Source organism: Oreochromis niloticus, linkage group LG13, assembly GCF_001858045.2.
Source record: "Oreochromis niloticus isolate F11D_XX linkage group LG13, O_niloticus_UMD_NMBU, whole genome shotgun sequence".
NCBI classification, from domain to species: domain Eukaryota; kingdom Metazoa; phylum Chordata; class Actinopteri; order Cichliformes; family Cichlidae; genus Oreochromis; species Oreochromis niloticus.
Genome location: NC_031978.2, coordinates 2,771,331 through 2,786,902, shown reverse-complemented (window position 1 = coordinate 2,786,902; position 15,572 = coordinate 2,771,331). Strand labels below are relative to the sequence as shown.

General features: G+C 42.9%; 1 protein-coding gene and 1 long non-coding RNA gene across 5 annotated transcripts; one reads left to right on the top strand and one right to left on the bottom strand.

Annotated features, from left to right (window-relative positions):
- Positions 1-1,047: 1,047 nt before the first annotated feature.
- On the bottom strand, positions 1,048-13,230 carry tspan14 (tetraspanin 14). 4 transcript variants are annotated; one of them, XM_019366647.2, is made up of 9 exons: positions 13,096-13,230; positions 5,906-5,986; positions 5,207-5,257; positions 4,380-4,526; positions 4,123-4,293; positions 3,881-4,006; positions 3,765-3,812; positions 3,463-3,576; positions 1,048-2,002 (listed from the first exon to the last, which is right to left on the bottom strand). In XM_019366647.2, the coding sequence occupies exons 2-9, from the start codon at positions 5,984-5,986 to the stop codon at positions 1,937-1,939; spliced, it is 804 nt and encodes a 267-aa protein (XP_019222192.1). In that variant the 5' UTR covers positions 13,096-13,230; the 3' UTR covers positions 1,048-1,936. The 4 variants fall into 4 exon arrangements, with proteins under 4 accessions (XP_019222192.1, XP_019222194.1, XP_019222195.1 ...); XM_019366649.2 differs by having other exon boundaries at positions 5,906-6,041; positions 13,096-13,212; XM_019366650.2 differs by having other exon boundaries at positions 13,110-13,212.
- Positions 1,913-2,996, top strand: LOC112841911 (uncharacterized). The gene is made up of 2 exons (XR_003213382.1): positions 1,913-2,024; positions 2,663-2,996. It is a non-coding gene; the product is annotated as an uncharacterized LOC112841911 (long non-coding RNA).
- Positions 13,231-15,572: the final 2,342 nt, after the last annotated feature.

Sequence of the window (15,572 nt, the reverse complement as noted above, 5' to 3'; positions counted from 1 at the left end):
CTATTTGCTGATCCAGGGTCAGTGACTTGTACAGAGTGAGAGGCTCCCTGAACCCTCTGGTATGGACCTAGTTGGCCAGGGGTTCATCCTACAGCAAGATAATGACCCAAAACATAAGACCAAGCTGTGCCAGAACTACCTCAGGAAAACGAACAAGATGGTGAGCTTGAAAACATGGAGTGTCCAGCACAGTCTCCAGACTTAAACCCCATCGAGCTGGTTTGGGATGAACTGGACAGAAGAGTGAAAGCAAAGCAACCTACAAGGTCCACATTTTTGGGAACTTCTGCCACAGATATGGGAGAATATTTGATTTCTATTGTAGAAAGAATGTCACGGCTGTGTTCTATAACTTCTGACCAGTAGTGTATTTAATTTTTAATAATGTCTGCTGTCATGATTTACCCAGCTTGAAAATGGAATAGAATAGAACAGGCTTTTATTGTCATCGTTCACGTACAATGAAATCCTAATTTTACATGTGAAACCTGACGGAGACAAAATGTAAGGAAACACAAACTAAAGATCTAAACACACTCAGTCTGCTGATGGGCCTGATATTAGTTACCCATAGCAACAGACTCCACAGTGGATCAAAATATCCAATAATAACAACAGACACTTTGATTCGTTCTGCCATTACTGGATAAAAATGATTAAAGACAGATTATAATAAGAGATGACTGATCAGTGTGTAACATGCAGTAAACGGACAGACTGACGTCATCACTGTCCACAGAGTGGAGATGGAGGCTATAGATTTGATCCTGATCTGTGACGTCATTGCTGCCTCCATCCTGATATATTGACGACTGAATGACTGTAAACAAAGCAGCAAACTAACATCAGTCTGGGATTTAAGTTTTCTACAAACATAAACACCTGCAGATTACTTCTCTCCTCTGAGCTTTGACTTTGAGTCAGAGTATCAGTCACTTGGTTCAGGTGCAGCAGGAGGAGAGCGCCATAGAGTCTGTTACCATGGCAACTGACTCAGAGTTGGCGTTTACGGTCTCTCTGGAACAGAAAACCAGTTTTCCTCATCTCGGGGTTAACAAACTCAGATTTTATTGGTTTTACTTTAAGGAACCAGTCAGTCACAGATATGATATAACTTCCTGTCTTACAGATTCATCCAACTGGTGACTTTTTACTCAATTAGCCGTTTGTTTCGTTTATCAAATCAAATCAATCAGTTGGTGTCTTGTGGAAACTTGGAAATCAATAACTGATCAGGACAAAATAAACACAAAACAAATGTTTATTCTGGCAAATACAAAAAGGTAAAAATTCACTTTATTACACACTCCTTCAGAATAAATGCCTTTAAAACAGGAAACAAAAGTAGGAAGTTTCAACAATAAAAGTCCTGAAATCTTTTTTTTCAACAAAACTTTATGTATTCAAAGCTTGTTAACAGCAATCCAGTGTCACTAACGGTTGACTTAATCACATGATCACCTTTACAGGAACAGTTTGAATTTAAGGCTTCTTCTTCTGTGGTACCTACCCAGGTTTGTCTTCAGCCTTCTGTGATGACATCACATTTGATGTCACAGACTTGAAGTTGTTTATTCAGAAAATTATCAGCTGATTGATGGAGGTTAAGTACTGGTGATCCTCGGACCGCCCGCAGAGGACCTGAACTCTGTTCTAGGAGGCACTAAGCGGTAAAGTCGGTAGGTCAAAGGTCACCCTGGTTTCTAAACATTCATTGAAGCAGCCTAGGGTGGAGCTTCGTCACATGACCCCAAACAAGCAAACAAACACACAAACAGGAAGTGGCTTCCGTGCTGTCGTACGTTCTTTCTGTTTACAACAGAACGCCTTGTTTCAATTACGATGGCAATGAAATCAGAGGAGGAAGAGGAAGAAGGCACATCTGAAGAAAGTTGGTCCTGTAACACCTGGTGTAAGCTCCACCCCCCTGCAGGCTTCAGTAGCTGAATTTAACTTTCTCGATGTCGGCGATCAGATTCCTGGCCAGGTAGATCCCCACCATCTGCTCAGAGACACATCAGCAAGTAAGTACTCAGGCAGACAGGTACACAGGTAGCACTACTTCAAAGTACCACCAGAGTTCAGATGAGCTGATAAAAGCACAAGTTGTGGAGGAGAGTTTAGAACAGATTATAAACACGGGTGTTGTAAAGAAATACACCTGATGAGGAGTGAATCTAACAGAGTGAGCAGGTGAGAGCAGAGACGGCCGAGTGGACTCTGTGGGATCGTTTAGCTGTGACAGCAGAGGTGGGCTCAGGTCATTTCAAACGCCTAACACACACACACCTGACAGCTGGAACCGCTGGAGAAGCCACGTTTCCACCTGTTTTTCTTCTACTTCTTCTTCTTTATCTAAATACTTGCAGGTAAAATCGCACTCACCTGTGGCTAACCACGACTTTCTAGAGTCCAAAAGTCCTGAGTTAACTGAGAGAACCATTTCAGCATTTAGACCAACATGAGCTTGTTCTGAATTTGATGGAAGCCACGCATCTTTAAAAAGTTCTAAAGAGAAACAGATGGAGGAACATTTAACAGATAATCAGGATAATTTGCAGCAGGTGGGTCACATGATCAGGTATATAAAGAGCATATTAGAGAGGCAGAGCTTGACCACTGTGAAAACTACACCTCACTGTGAACATCTAATCATCTACAGAACATGACATCATCAAAATACCCTGGAGGGATGAGGCTGATGACTGATCCTCAGGCAGCACTGCATTAAAAACCGACATAATTCTGTGATGGAAACCAGTCACCCTGCACATCTGGAAAGGCTCCATCAGTGCAGAAAGGTACAAACAGGTTCTAGAGCCACATCTGCTCCATCCAGATGTGTTCTTCAGGAAGGCCTTCATGTCCGATCAGGACCATGCTAAACTGCATCTATTCCATCAGCACGGCTCTGCAGAAGAAGAGTCCGGCTGCTGAACCGGCCCGAATGCAGTTCAGAGCTTTTACACCAACAACAGGATGAAGCCAGAGCCAGAGAGACTGCTCAGCTCACAGACCATCACAGACACAGGAAACATGGACCTGCCGAACTTTACCGAATAAATTCTTTAGAGATTCAAGACGAGCTCAGATATTGTTGAAAAGGTGAAATGATTTTCTCAGTTTGATGGTTTTCTGTTCTTTTGTGAATAAAATAAGGAGTTTATGAGGGTTGGGTTGCTCTGTCAGACACCTGAACCACACGTATGTGGATATGTGGATATTCGCACAAACAGCGATTTGTGTTTTGGGGCCCTTTGGATCTCGCCAATCTACCTGAAAGCCGTCTGTGACGCTTCAGAACGTCGAGAAAAACAACCAGGTGGATGAATCGCCTGCTGCAAACCTCCGAAAGCTGTGAAAGCTGTTCAGGAAGCCTCCAGCTGTGGGAACTTATCAGGTCAAAGTTCTGACGCTGATAGAACCCTGAGCCTTCTCACAGAGTAAAAGATGTTTGCTTACCTGCAGCAGGGAGATGACCACGAAGACGATGGCCACCGTGTACAGGTTTCTCGGCAACCAGTCCTCCAACGCCGCAATGCAGCCTTTGGTGTAGATATGCTTACTCCACTCTGACTGCACAGGAACCCGAGAACATCAGAGAATGTTAGGCTGTGATGTTCTCAATGGAACATGCAAATCATTTATACAAGTCTCTTCCTCTGTCAGCTGCTGGGATGCCACTGTGATGTCACATCAGCCTGATGTTATATCTGCCCACCTGTCCAGCACGTGTTAAATGACACCACAGGAAGTGACCTCACCTGGTTGCGCCTCACGTCATAGCCACACTGAGTGTTCATCACCAAGTCCTGAAACAGACGGCAGGTTAACGGTTTGATTACCTGCACCGATCAGAACTGATTATTGATCAACTCACAGCAGGATCTTGGATGCAGCAGGAGAACGGAACGCCGCACTTCTCTCTGCTACGGTTATTCTCGTCGCAGCTGAAGTACACATTCTGGTTCCAGTCCTGCGGGGTCTGAGCGCCACAGCAGGCGTTCTGTGTGAGAACAGTTCGAAAGGTAAGAGCCCAAAGAACTAAAGGCTGAAAGTTCCTCTTTAAAGAAAAAGTTCTAAAGGTTCTCTCCCCGGTACTAAAGGGAACAGATGTTTTACCATCCTCTGCACAGAGTCGATGAGGTTCTGCAGGTCGATGTCGTCTCTGTACCCCTTGATGTTTGCCAGGAAGAACTCATTGATCCACGCTCTGACCTGACTTTGGAAAACTACCGCCAGCACTGCCGCCGTCAGCTCCAGGAAGAAGATCAAGCCAATCACACCTGAGAACTGATCACAAGAACCACACAGAACATTTCAACATTGAAAATCTGATGCACAGCAGGAAGTTTCCAGCTTAAAATGTGTTCACGTACAAACTTCAGCAGACAGATGTTTTCCCTCAGCGCTCCTACGCAGCCAGCAAACCCCAGGATGAAGGTGATGCCACCGACCGCCAGAACCAACCAAACTGGGTCAAACCCGTGCAGCCGGGTCACCTGGGTTAGGTCCATCAGCACTCCCTGTGAACCAGCAGAGAGAGCCTCATGTAGTCTGCAGCAACCGTCACAGCAAAGTGGCTTCAGCTGACTGTGGTGAAATCGTTTTTTTTCCCAAACTACGAATCGAATTTGGTGCTCCAGCCGAGTTTTGGTCACAGCAGGAAAATGTTTATGAAGATAGCTGATTTTGGAGACATGGCTACTGAATCTGTGGAAAATAAACATCTAAATCAGGGCCTCGAGGGCCGGTGTCCTGCAGGTTTTAGACAGCACCCTCGGTCAACACACCTGAATCAAATGATGAGTTCATTACCAGAGCTCTGGAGAACTTCAAGACATGTTGAGGAGATCATTTAGCCATTTAAATCAGCAGACACGTCTAAACCTGCAGGACACCGAGCCTTGAGGCCTGGAGTTCCCCACCCCTGATCTAGATGGATTCACCTGCTATGACAGGATTGGTCGGCGTGAAAACAGGCAAAACCAACCACCCGACAGCTAAAAGTCAAAGCCGTTGATAAGCTGTTCTTCATATGTGTCATGCCTGAAAGCTTGCAGTTTGAGAAATCAAACTGTGGTCTAAGTCATTTCAGTAGAAACAGCCTAGACTTGAAGTTTCCATGTGTTGATGACTCATCGCGAGACTAACACTTGCTCTCGGCAAGACAAAGACTGAGACCACACCCCACAGCGTCACTCACCTTCTCACTCCATGCCCAGAAACCTGCTGCAATGAAGGCGATGCCAGCCAGCTGCAACACAGACACAATAGCAATTAAACAGAGCCACGGAAACAAGACTCAACTGACCAACGTTTAGACCGATCCCACCTTGCTGAATTAATTCCAGATGTTTTACATGTGACCACACAGTGTCTGATTGGCTGACTGCAGCAGACCAACCAAACTTATATAAACATGTTACAGACAGGAAGTGTTGGACAGACTGAACCTCACACAATCTCATCTGTTAACCCCACACTTCGTCTAAACAGGAAGCAAGTGACCTCACTTCCTGTCACCCACGGGCAGACAGGAAACAGAGAGTGTCTAGTTTAGCTCAGTGAAAGTGTGTACAGGAAACAGCACAGACACAGGAAATCTCTTTAGCTCTGTTCTCTTTCTGGTTATTGTTCTGTTGTGGTGTGTCTGCATGCTGCCAGCAGGGGGCGATGGCCTCCCATGCTTATGTACTTTCTACTACTTCATACTTTTGATCTTTTTGTCATGGAAAACAAAAAGCATCATGCCATTGAGGTCAGAGAATTATTATTACTGTGCGATCTACTGTACAATATAAAGCGCCTTGAGGCGACTTTTGTTGTGATTTGGCGCTATATAAATAAAATTGAATTGAATTGAATAGAGAAGAGGAACAGGTGATAGGTGTGTGAAACTCACCCAGAAGATAATGTTGTAGCTGAACATCAGGTATTTGTAGCAGCAGTTGATCTCAGCATTCTCATACCGATAGTAATACATCTGAGAAAGAATCCACACACACGTATAACCAAACAGGAAGTGATGCGCTGAAGTTCTGAGAAAACAGGAAACAGAGTCTGTCGTAGTTTACTCAAACAGAAAACAGAGTTTCATGTAAGGAGCTGACTGCGGATGTGACATGTGACTGTCAGGTAAATACACCTCAGGTGTACCTACATGAGGTGATGGTTACATCAAAGAGTTTAACATCATCAGTCAGAGCTCCACACTGACCCACACACAGGTGTGCCATCACTGTTATTCACCTGGTTCAGGCTGTGTGGACAGCTGACAGTCAGGTGATGAGTTTGCAGATGTAAGTGGTTAAGGTCAGGGGTCAGAGATATTTTGGCTTAACAGGAAGTTAGATGCTTTCAGAATAAAGGTTTACAACAGTATCAAGATTCTTTATTTGTCACATGCATAGTTATACGAGTACAACACGCAGTGAAATCAATACTAGTGTCACATACAGCTCCCACCGACTAACAGCTGAAATCGACACGGATCATCACACTGAACAACACTTTAAGAGGAAGTTCAGAAGTCAGTAAAGCTCCCATTTCAACAACACTGAAGTATTAAACAGTTATCACAAACGTTAACTTGGTTGGCGTACATGTTAGGGCTGCCACGATTAGTCGACTAGTCACGATTACGTCGACTATCAAAATCGTCGACGACTAATTTAATAGTCGACGCGTCGTTTGAAGCTTAGTAAGATCCCAAGAGACACAGGAATAAGTAGTAGGATTTATGAGTGTAATAACGGACTGAAACAGAAGATGGCAGCACTGCATGTACAAGGATGCCAGCTGCTGTTAATCTCCAAAAGTTGAATCTGTTCATCTGGACGTAGCGTTTTGTGGGAGAAACGTTTCGTCACTCATCCAAGTGACTTCTTCAGTCTCAGCTGACTGCAGGTTTCCCCAAACCTTATAAACAGTACATTTGCATAATGACTGAAACCAGCCCACTGAAGGAACAATGGGCTGTGAGGTCAGTTCCTTAATCATAATTATGCAAATTCCCATGACCATTGATCAACAATCACTGACCAAAACCCACTGATCAAAGAACACTGATCAATGGCCATGAGTACCATTCACAGAGAGTTGGGGAATGGCTGCAATCACAGCATTCACCTAGAGCAGCGGCAGAGCTACGTCCGAATGCTCTTTGTGGACTACAGCTGTTGTGGACTACAGCTCAGCCTTTAATACTATCATCCCGGACATCCTCATCAACAAACTGGTCACTCTTGGCCTCCCTCCTCTCACATGTGCCTGGATAAAGGATTTCCTCACAAACCGGCCCCAGACTGTGAGACTCGGCCCTCATCTCTCCTCCACTCGCACACTGAGCACCGGCTCCCCACAGGGCTGTGTGCTGAGCCCCCTCCTGTATTCTCTCTACACCCACGACTGCAGTCCGGCCCACAACAACACTCTCATCATCAAGTTTGCTGATGACACCACGGTAGTCGGACTCATCTCGAAGGGAGACGAGGCAGAGTACAGAGAGGAAGTCCTGAAGTTGGCAGCATGGTGTTCAGAAAACAACCTGGCACTGAACACCAAGAAAACCAAAGAGCTCATTGTTGACTTCAGGAGACACAGCACTGACTTGGCCCCCCTCTACATCAACGGGGAGTGTGTGGAGAGGGTCCACACCTTCCGGTTCCTTGGTGTCCTCATCTCTGCTGACATCTCCTGGACGGAAAACATCTCAGCGGTCATCAAGAAGGCCCAACAGCGGCTGCACTTCCTGAGAGTCCTCAGGAAGTACAAGCTGAACTCCAACCTGATGCTGACCTTCTACCGCTCGTCCATTGAGAGCCTGCTAACCTACCTACTGCATCACGGTATGGTACGGCAGCTGCACCAAGGCAGATAGAGTGAGGCTTCAGAGTGTGGTCAAGACAGCACAAAAGATCATCGGCTGCCCTCTCCCCTCCCTGATGGACATTTATTCCTCCCGCTGCCTCAGCAGAGCAGCAAACATTATCAAGGACAGCTCCCACCCTGGTTTCAACATGTTCAGCCTGCTTCCCTCAGGGAAGCGCTACAGGTGCATCAACACTAAAACCCACAGACTCAAAAACAGTTTCTTCCCCAAAGCGATAACCACCCTGAACTCACACATGCACCGATAACACAGCCCCCCACTTCCCACTTCCTCTATGGACCACCACTATTTATACCAATTCTATGTGCAATAACTGTATATACATAAACACTATTTATACCAATTCCATGTGCAATAACTCAACTGTACATACATAACACTATTTATTACATATTGTTTACAGTTTGTAAATTGTACATTTTATATATATATACATCTTCTTCCCTATGTTAATACTGTCCATATGTATATAGCGCTGCAGAACTGTACCCCCCCCCCAACATGTTTACACTGAGTAGGAGATGCTCTGTATCTCATTGTACAGCTGTATAATGACAATAAAGGCATTCTATTCTATTCTATTCTATTCATGGAGCTTGCATTTTCACCTGCTAGACATCACTACCTGACAAGTTTAACTGTCTTCAGAACATTGCAGAGGCCTTATTGCAGTATTGGGCTCTACATATCTGTGTGAGCAGATTTTCTCTCACATGAGTGTCCTCAGGTAGCCGTCTGAATGCTGGACACTCGGAGACCTGTGTCTCTGAGTGGGAGACCAGAGATCACATTAACATGTGTGTCTCTGTATTAACAAACATACCATATTGGCCCAGTTTATTTTTCTTATCATTGTTGTGAGGAGACCATAAATAGCATTTGTATTTTCTGTTGTACAGTTCATTTGCTGTTATGGAGTTCTTGTTATGAATAAAAAGTGTCCTTTTTTTGTTTCAAAATAGCTGATAACTATTTGCTGATAGCTGCCAACATCTGCAAACAAATATAATTCTATGAAGTTGTTCTATATAATGTGTAACTGTTCATATAGAGCGTTATTAAATTTATTGCTAATGCAATCATATGGCACACTGACCTCTGAGGAAATTTTAAATGGCACTCGCCATCAGAAAGGTTGCCTACCCCTGATGTAGAATATCCACAAAACTTAAAAAAAGAGGTTATACACACACAATACGGTAATATTATGTTGAAGCACAGTACGTATCACTCCACGAGGGGCCTGCCTACGATAGCTGTAATGCTCCAACAATCCGTTGCGGTGCGGCTTCGTAGCTTAGCAAAGTCGTACTAAAACATTTGACAGATTTTCGAGCGCCGTGTACATAAAATCGTTTCGAGGTCAGTAAACACAACCAGAATTCATACATAAGGCACGCGGGATTATAAGGGGCACTGACGATTTTCAGAAAAATCAAAGGATTGATTTTAAGTGTGCCGTATTTTCCAAACAACACGGTAATAATGACGCCCCGCTTGCATGCGCTACCAAAAATAGTGCTTTGTTGTGTATCTGACGGACAAAAGCTAAACCAGTTCCACACCACTGAAGTTGCAGCATTTTTACAAACCAATTCTGGTTCATCCGTTTCATTTAATGATCCACTTTCGCTCTTCTCATTCTGTGTCGCCGCCATGTGCGTATATAAACATAGGCACTGCGCATGCAGGTTTTACCCACATTCTATCGCGATATTTCATTTTCCTATCGTTGCCCAAAATTACACCGGTATTACCGTGAACAGTATGATATAGCCCAGCCCTACTCCGGTGTCCTGTTATATTTTAGATAGCAAGGAGCAGACGGCTGAGTTTATTAAACTTCACTGAAACAATCTGCAAATTTCATTCAAATTTAATAAACTATCATCTTGTCTTTATTTTTTGCTAGCACATACCTTAAACACTTAAAGCTGTAAGCTAATGATAGATATACAAGAGCAGATGCATGCTGGTGCAGTAAGCTGTACGTTTTACGTCCAGTGGATGCATGATGTGATTAGTCGACTAATCGCAAAAATAATCGGTGACTAGTCGACTATCAAAATAATCGTTTGTGGCAGCCCTAGTACATGTTAGCATTAGCTGTTTAAATGTTAGCAGTGACCCCATAATCACATTAGCCATCTGTTACCATTAATGTAGCAGTTAGCAGACTGTAGTTAGACAAACATGAATAATTATTCCAGCTGAACGGGTTGTGGATGCAATATTGATCCGTGTCAGAGCGAATTACAGACACACGGAGAAGCGGGCGGGTTGATGCTGTGCAGAGTAGCGGGGGAAGCGCAGCCGAAGAGTCCAGAGTGTGGAGAACCAATCAGAGCAATGAGAGCAGAGCAGCCAATCAGACGCTTTCAGGCCTGACGAGCAGAGCTGAGAGCAGAGCAAGGCTGCAGGCGGACGTGGACTTTTCTATTTTTACATCGTTTATTAAAATGTGTTTGTAGCAGCTGTGAGGTCAGTTTTAAAATGCTTGCAGTCATCAGTTCAGTCGTTCACAGTGAGCGCTCTGTTATACATCTTCTTTATTTCAGCGTAAATAACGCCACTCTCCAGCCATACTTAACCCTTTCCCATAATGCTCTTCTTCTACAATAAATAAATGATTCGGATGTGTTAGTATTGTGTTGTTTGTAGGCTCTAAAATCAAGGGCGTATATTTGGTTTTGGCATTGGTGGGGACGGATGATTCAACCACCGAACCCTGCCCTGTTTCTTTTTTTTCCTTTTTGTCTTTGCTTCTTGATGAAAAAGGAGAAATATACTTGCCTACATATACTATTCTACATGCTTTTAAACCATTTAAAATTACAATTCATAGTTTTATATGTGAATTATATAATGTTAAATTACTATTAAACAAATGACTGACTAAGTATTTTAGACTTTAGTTTACTTCAGCCATATTCCATATAAATCAGGTATCATACAAAAATAAAAATAGCTTCAAATACAGTTAAGACAATAAAAGAATATGACTTTAAGGACTTAACAACATTAGTTCAGTTATAGTGCACCAACATCTGTTATACATTAGCACTAAGGGAACACTGATTGACCTGCTGGTTTTTGTCCATAAAACTACTCATCTAAGATTAGCACAAAGTAAAAGATCTCTCAGCAAAATTATGCAACATTTTAGGCACTGTTGCCCCGATCAACTCAGTGAGCTGGGATGTTTTATTCTAAACATGAACTACTGTTACAGCAACAGACATGGACTACTGGTGCCCCACACAACAACTCAGTGTCCAATATGACATGGCAACACGTTATTCATGGTTACATACAATTTTAGACTGATGTGGGCCAAAGCCTCGCACATACTTGCCAACCTTGAGACCTCAGAATTAGGGAGACATTCAAAAGGGCTGTTGGGCATTGTAAAACTTGAATTTTACAATGTTTATTTATCGGATAAAATAAGTTAAATGTCACTGTTATTATTGTCCGGCCAGAAACAGGCCGGGGGTGTCCAAATTCAGAGGCTGCGTCCACCTGAGGACCAGGTGTTGTCCCAAAAACTGATTGCTTGTATTTAAACTGCTATAAATAACTTGTTGGTCTATAATATGTGTCTAATATATCCCTCATGAATTATGTCAAGTCATCTTGAGCAACAAACAACATTCCTGTAACAAGGTAGAAGCCGCAATCAGTTTTTGGCAGTGACTTTTATGTATCCTTTATTTATGCAGTTAAAAAAATTCTTGTTTACTTTAAAAATGTTTCTCTTAAGAGTAGTATGGCCAAGAGGACAGCTGAAATTGCAACAAATGCAAAAATAGTTCTGTAAATATATTTTAGGTGGACAAAAGGGAGTTGATTGATTATAATGTAAGTACAATAACACAGATATTTGAAGTTTACACAGCTACATTCTCGCCTGAAAGTATGTTAAAAGTTTATTTTGCGACCCAGAAAGAGTAATAAGAGTAATATTAAAACTAAGTAGCTGCAGTAGTAGTAGCCATTGTTGGAAACTGGAATTGGCTGAGCCAATCTGGGATATGGTTTTTCAATTTTGTTGTCCGGGTGGAAAATCAGGAGAAATTCGGGAGAATGGTGGCTCCGGAAGATTGTCGGGAGAAGCACTGAAATTCGGGATTCTCCCGGAAAAATCGGGAGTGTTGGCATGTATGGCGTAGCATAGCCTGTAACGTTATTATGACGGACACATTTTATGAGTGAACTTGACTTTAAGTGACTTACAGGTTCCTTTGAAAAATACTTTCTTATATCCAGGTTCTTCCTTTTTCCTCGTCTCCTCCTTGCAGGTCCTCGCAGGGCAGGATTGTCGCTGCTAAAACTAAACAGAGCTCCCTGAAAGGCACAGCCAATCACATTGGCCGTATTTGTCACATGAGGCAGGACTCCAGTAGAGAACGTAATTTAACTCTTTCTGCACCGCTGGGTGAATGAGACGTTGACAGATCGGTTTTTTTTTTCTTTTTATCGGTTTTGTTTTTCTTTACTCGAAGAGATCAAATTATTGGTGGTGACAATTCAATAATCGCTGGATATTGGTGGGGACATGTCCCTTCCGTCCATGCCAAATCTACGCCCTTGTCTAAAATACATTTACTTGCACGCTCTGTAATAAAATTATCCAAATAATTTGTAAATGAATAAAACATTTTAACTTAACTTTAAATACTTCTTGTGTTTAATATAACGAATAATTTGGAGCTTTTTTGAGAAACGACGTCTTCGTCGTTACTTGTGTTTCACAGGCCGGGCTGAAGACAGCAGCTGTGACCCTCCAATCGGTCTGATCGGATTCGGATTAAAGTTTATTGATCAGGTGTTTTCACCCTGCACTGATAGGGGTTTTACTGATCACAGTCCAATCACACTTAAGTTTAATAAACTGCCAAACTATTCCCTGTCTGGTCTTATTGATCAGTGATGGGTTCCGGTGATGAGTGATCGATCAGTTACTGAGTTCAGCTCAGGCTGACCTGTAATTCCTAACTAATCGATTATCGACCCACGTCAATCCGCAGAGCATCGATTATTGCCCACCATTCGTCAGTTTGCCATCATATTATTGACTGGTTTATTAATCAGTTTTGTTATCGACAAACAGGAAGTTCCTGATGCTAAATGTTAGCACGGAAAAGCTAAGAGAGAGACACAACGTATAAAAGAGGAAGCGAGCTCCTCCCGAAACTCACCTCCGATCACTGACCAATAGATCCTACTCCCGCTCCGATCTCTAATCGATAATTTTTTAACTTTGAGTTGAGAGCCGAACTTCCTTTTCTTCCGCTGTTAACGCACTTCCTCTTCTTCTGTGGTGCAACAGGAGACAGAGTGAATCAGTGACACCTGCTGGAGGAGAAGAGAACTGCAACAACAAACGCCTGAAATCTGCGTTAACGCACCAACTATTAATTTTTACTGAGCACTGAAAAGGTTTTACACAACCGCGCAGAGAGCGAGAGAAGAGAAGAGAATAGGAGATTCTATTCTATTCCACTAAGAAACTAGAAGTTAATTTAGAAAAGCAACAATTTTAGTCAAGAATTAACTAAAATTAAACATTTCAAAACTAAACTTTAACTAAATTAAACTTCCGCCTGGAAATGAACTGAAACTGAATAAGGAAAAACTGAAAGCGTACCAGCCTCCTCATCAGCCAGGTTTATAACCACATAGGAGTCCAAACGAAGAATGAGCTCTGGAAACTAGACAGGAAATCTGAAAAACTCAGCAGGAAGTCTTGAAACTGCAAAAACTGAAGTTGTGATCTTTCCGCCCAGTTTTAAAAGTGTTGTTGTTGTTGTTGTTGTTTTTCCTCACTGCTCCTTATGTTCTTGTGTTTATTTTCAGTCAGACTTTAAAACCACTGAAATGATCACGTGACAGGAACAGAAATGAGCTGATAGAGGAGTTTATTGATCATATAATTATGAATTATTTGAAACACTCTGAAACCCAAAGAGTTTGTTTGGTTTGTTTGTTTCTACTTGAGGCCCTAATGGATCGATGAATGGGTTGCTAAATTTGGGAAAGAACTGATAAGTATGTTTTGACACCCTGTAGTGTAACCATGACAACAGCCAATCAGAGCTGCCTACTAATGTTTTTTATGGCCACGATTAACTTCCTGTCAGGCTGTCACATATCACTTATTTGAGGCCTTTGCCTTGCTGTTGTCAAGGAAACAGTGGCCTGGTCCTTTCTGTTGTCATGGTTACCGAGGGTCAGCTGTGAGGATCAGCTGCAGTTTTGAAAAAACAATAACACAAACATAAAGATTACAGCAGTGTGTGTGTGTGTGTGTGTGTGTGTGTGCGTGTGTGTGTGTGTGTGTGCGCGCGCGCGCGCGGTTTTGGAAGAACAAACGTGTGTGAAACATTTTTAAAAATCCTCCTGATTTTATTTTGAAAATCTCTTCCTGATCAATATTTCTAATAAACTCTATTTCAGAACTGAAGAATCTCAGCAAATAAAAGACGAGTAGAAAATGTGTGTCTTTCAAAGCTGTGTGTGAATAGATACCTGGGTGTCCAAACTGAAAGCATGGTGTGTGGGTCTGAGCAAGCGTGAAGGTCGTCAGAATAAAAGCGTGTTGAATGAATCAGACATGTTCATCGCTTCTGTGTGTGACATCATCAGTTTTTATTTGAGGGTAAATCTCGGCTCAACTCCAGACACACCTGAGCTCAGTTAGCCCATTTAACCTCCGGGTGGGCTCAGGCTTTATTTAGCCCTGCGCCGTCCCGATGATAATGGTGATGACGTTTGGTTCTTTCTAATGACCCCTGACCCCTCCTGTGGGCCAAATCCCTCAAAGGAGGTGTGAAGTGAGCGACACCTGAGGCTCTCCAGCCTGTCTGGGCTTTTGGACCGTTTTCCGGTCCTGTGGGAATCTTTGTGACTCTGAGCTGCAGAGATTCGAGGCTGCAGTTCTGCGGATGAAAATGACTGAAAATAGAAGCTCCTGTTCCGCAGAGAGCAGCTGAACTCACTGAGTGTGCTCACTGAGTCATGTCTCCAAACCTATGAGCATGGTACACTCACTACAGCTGCTTCACTGAAATCACTGTGCGTCTCATAAAAAACATAAATTTTATCGTTCACAGCTGCTTCTAGGTCTAATTGAGAAACTTACTTTGATTCAATCAGCTGATTGAGGTCAAAGTTCAGCAGAGAGGTTGATCTTATTTTTATTTTGTTTTTGTGATTTGATTTTTTTGGCAGCTCTGCACCAAACAGGAGCGTTTAATGAAGGTTTCCAGTTAATTCATGCTTTGATTTGAAATATAATTGCTTTGTCTTTATTAAAATCTTTATTAAGGTGGCTGCAATGAAACAATCCAGGTGTTTTCAGGTGTGTTAGTTCACTGTCGACCAGGTTTGTTCCATCAAGCAGAACTCGGATCTGTTCTTGGTGAATGTTGGACTTTTTCAGGCTTTCTAAGTGCAGCTAAGGGGTGGAGGGTGAAGGGGGGAGGGTTTGATGGTCTCAGAATCTCTCTGATATGGTTCTGTTGGTCCATCAGATGGTGATCTCCAGTAGGCAGTGAGGCGGTACACAGGAATGACAATGAAGTGTCCCGTCCAGGTCAGCACGCCTCCTGATCTCTAGGAGAGCTGTTTCACATCCAAATGGAGAGACAGAGGTTTGACAGGGAGGCCTGGGAAT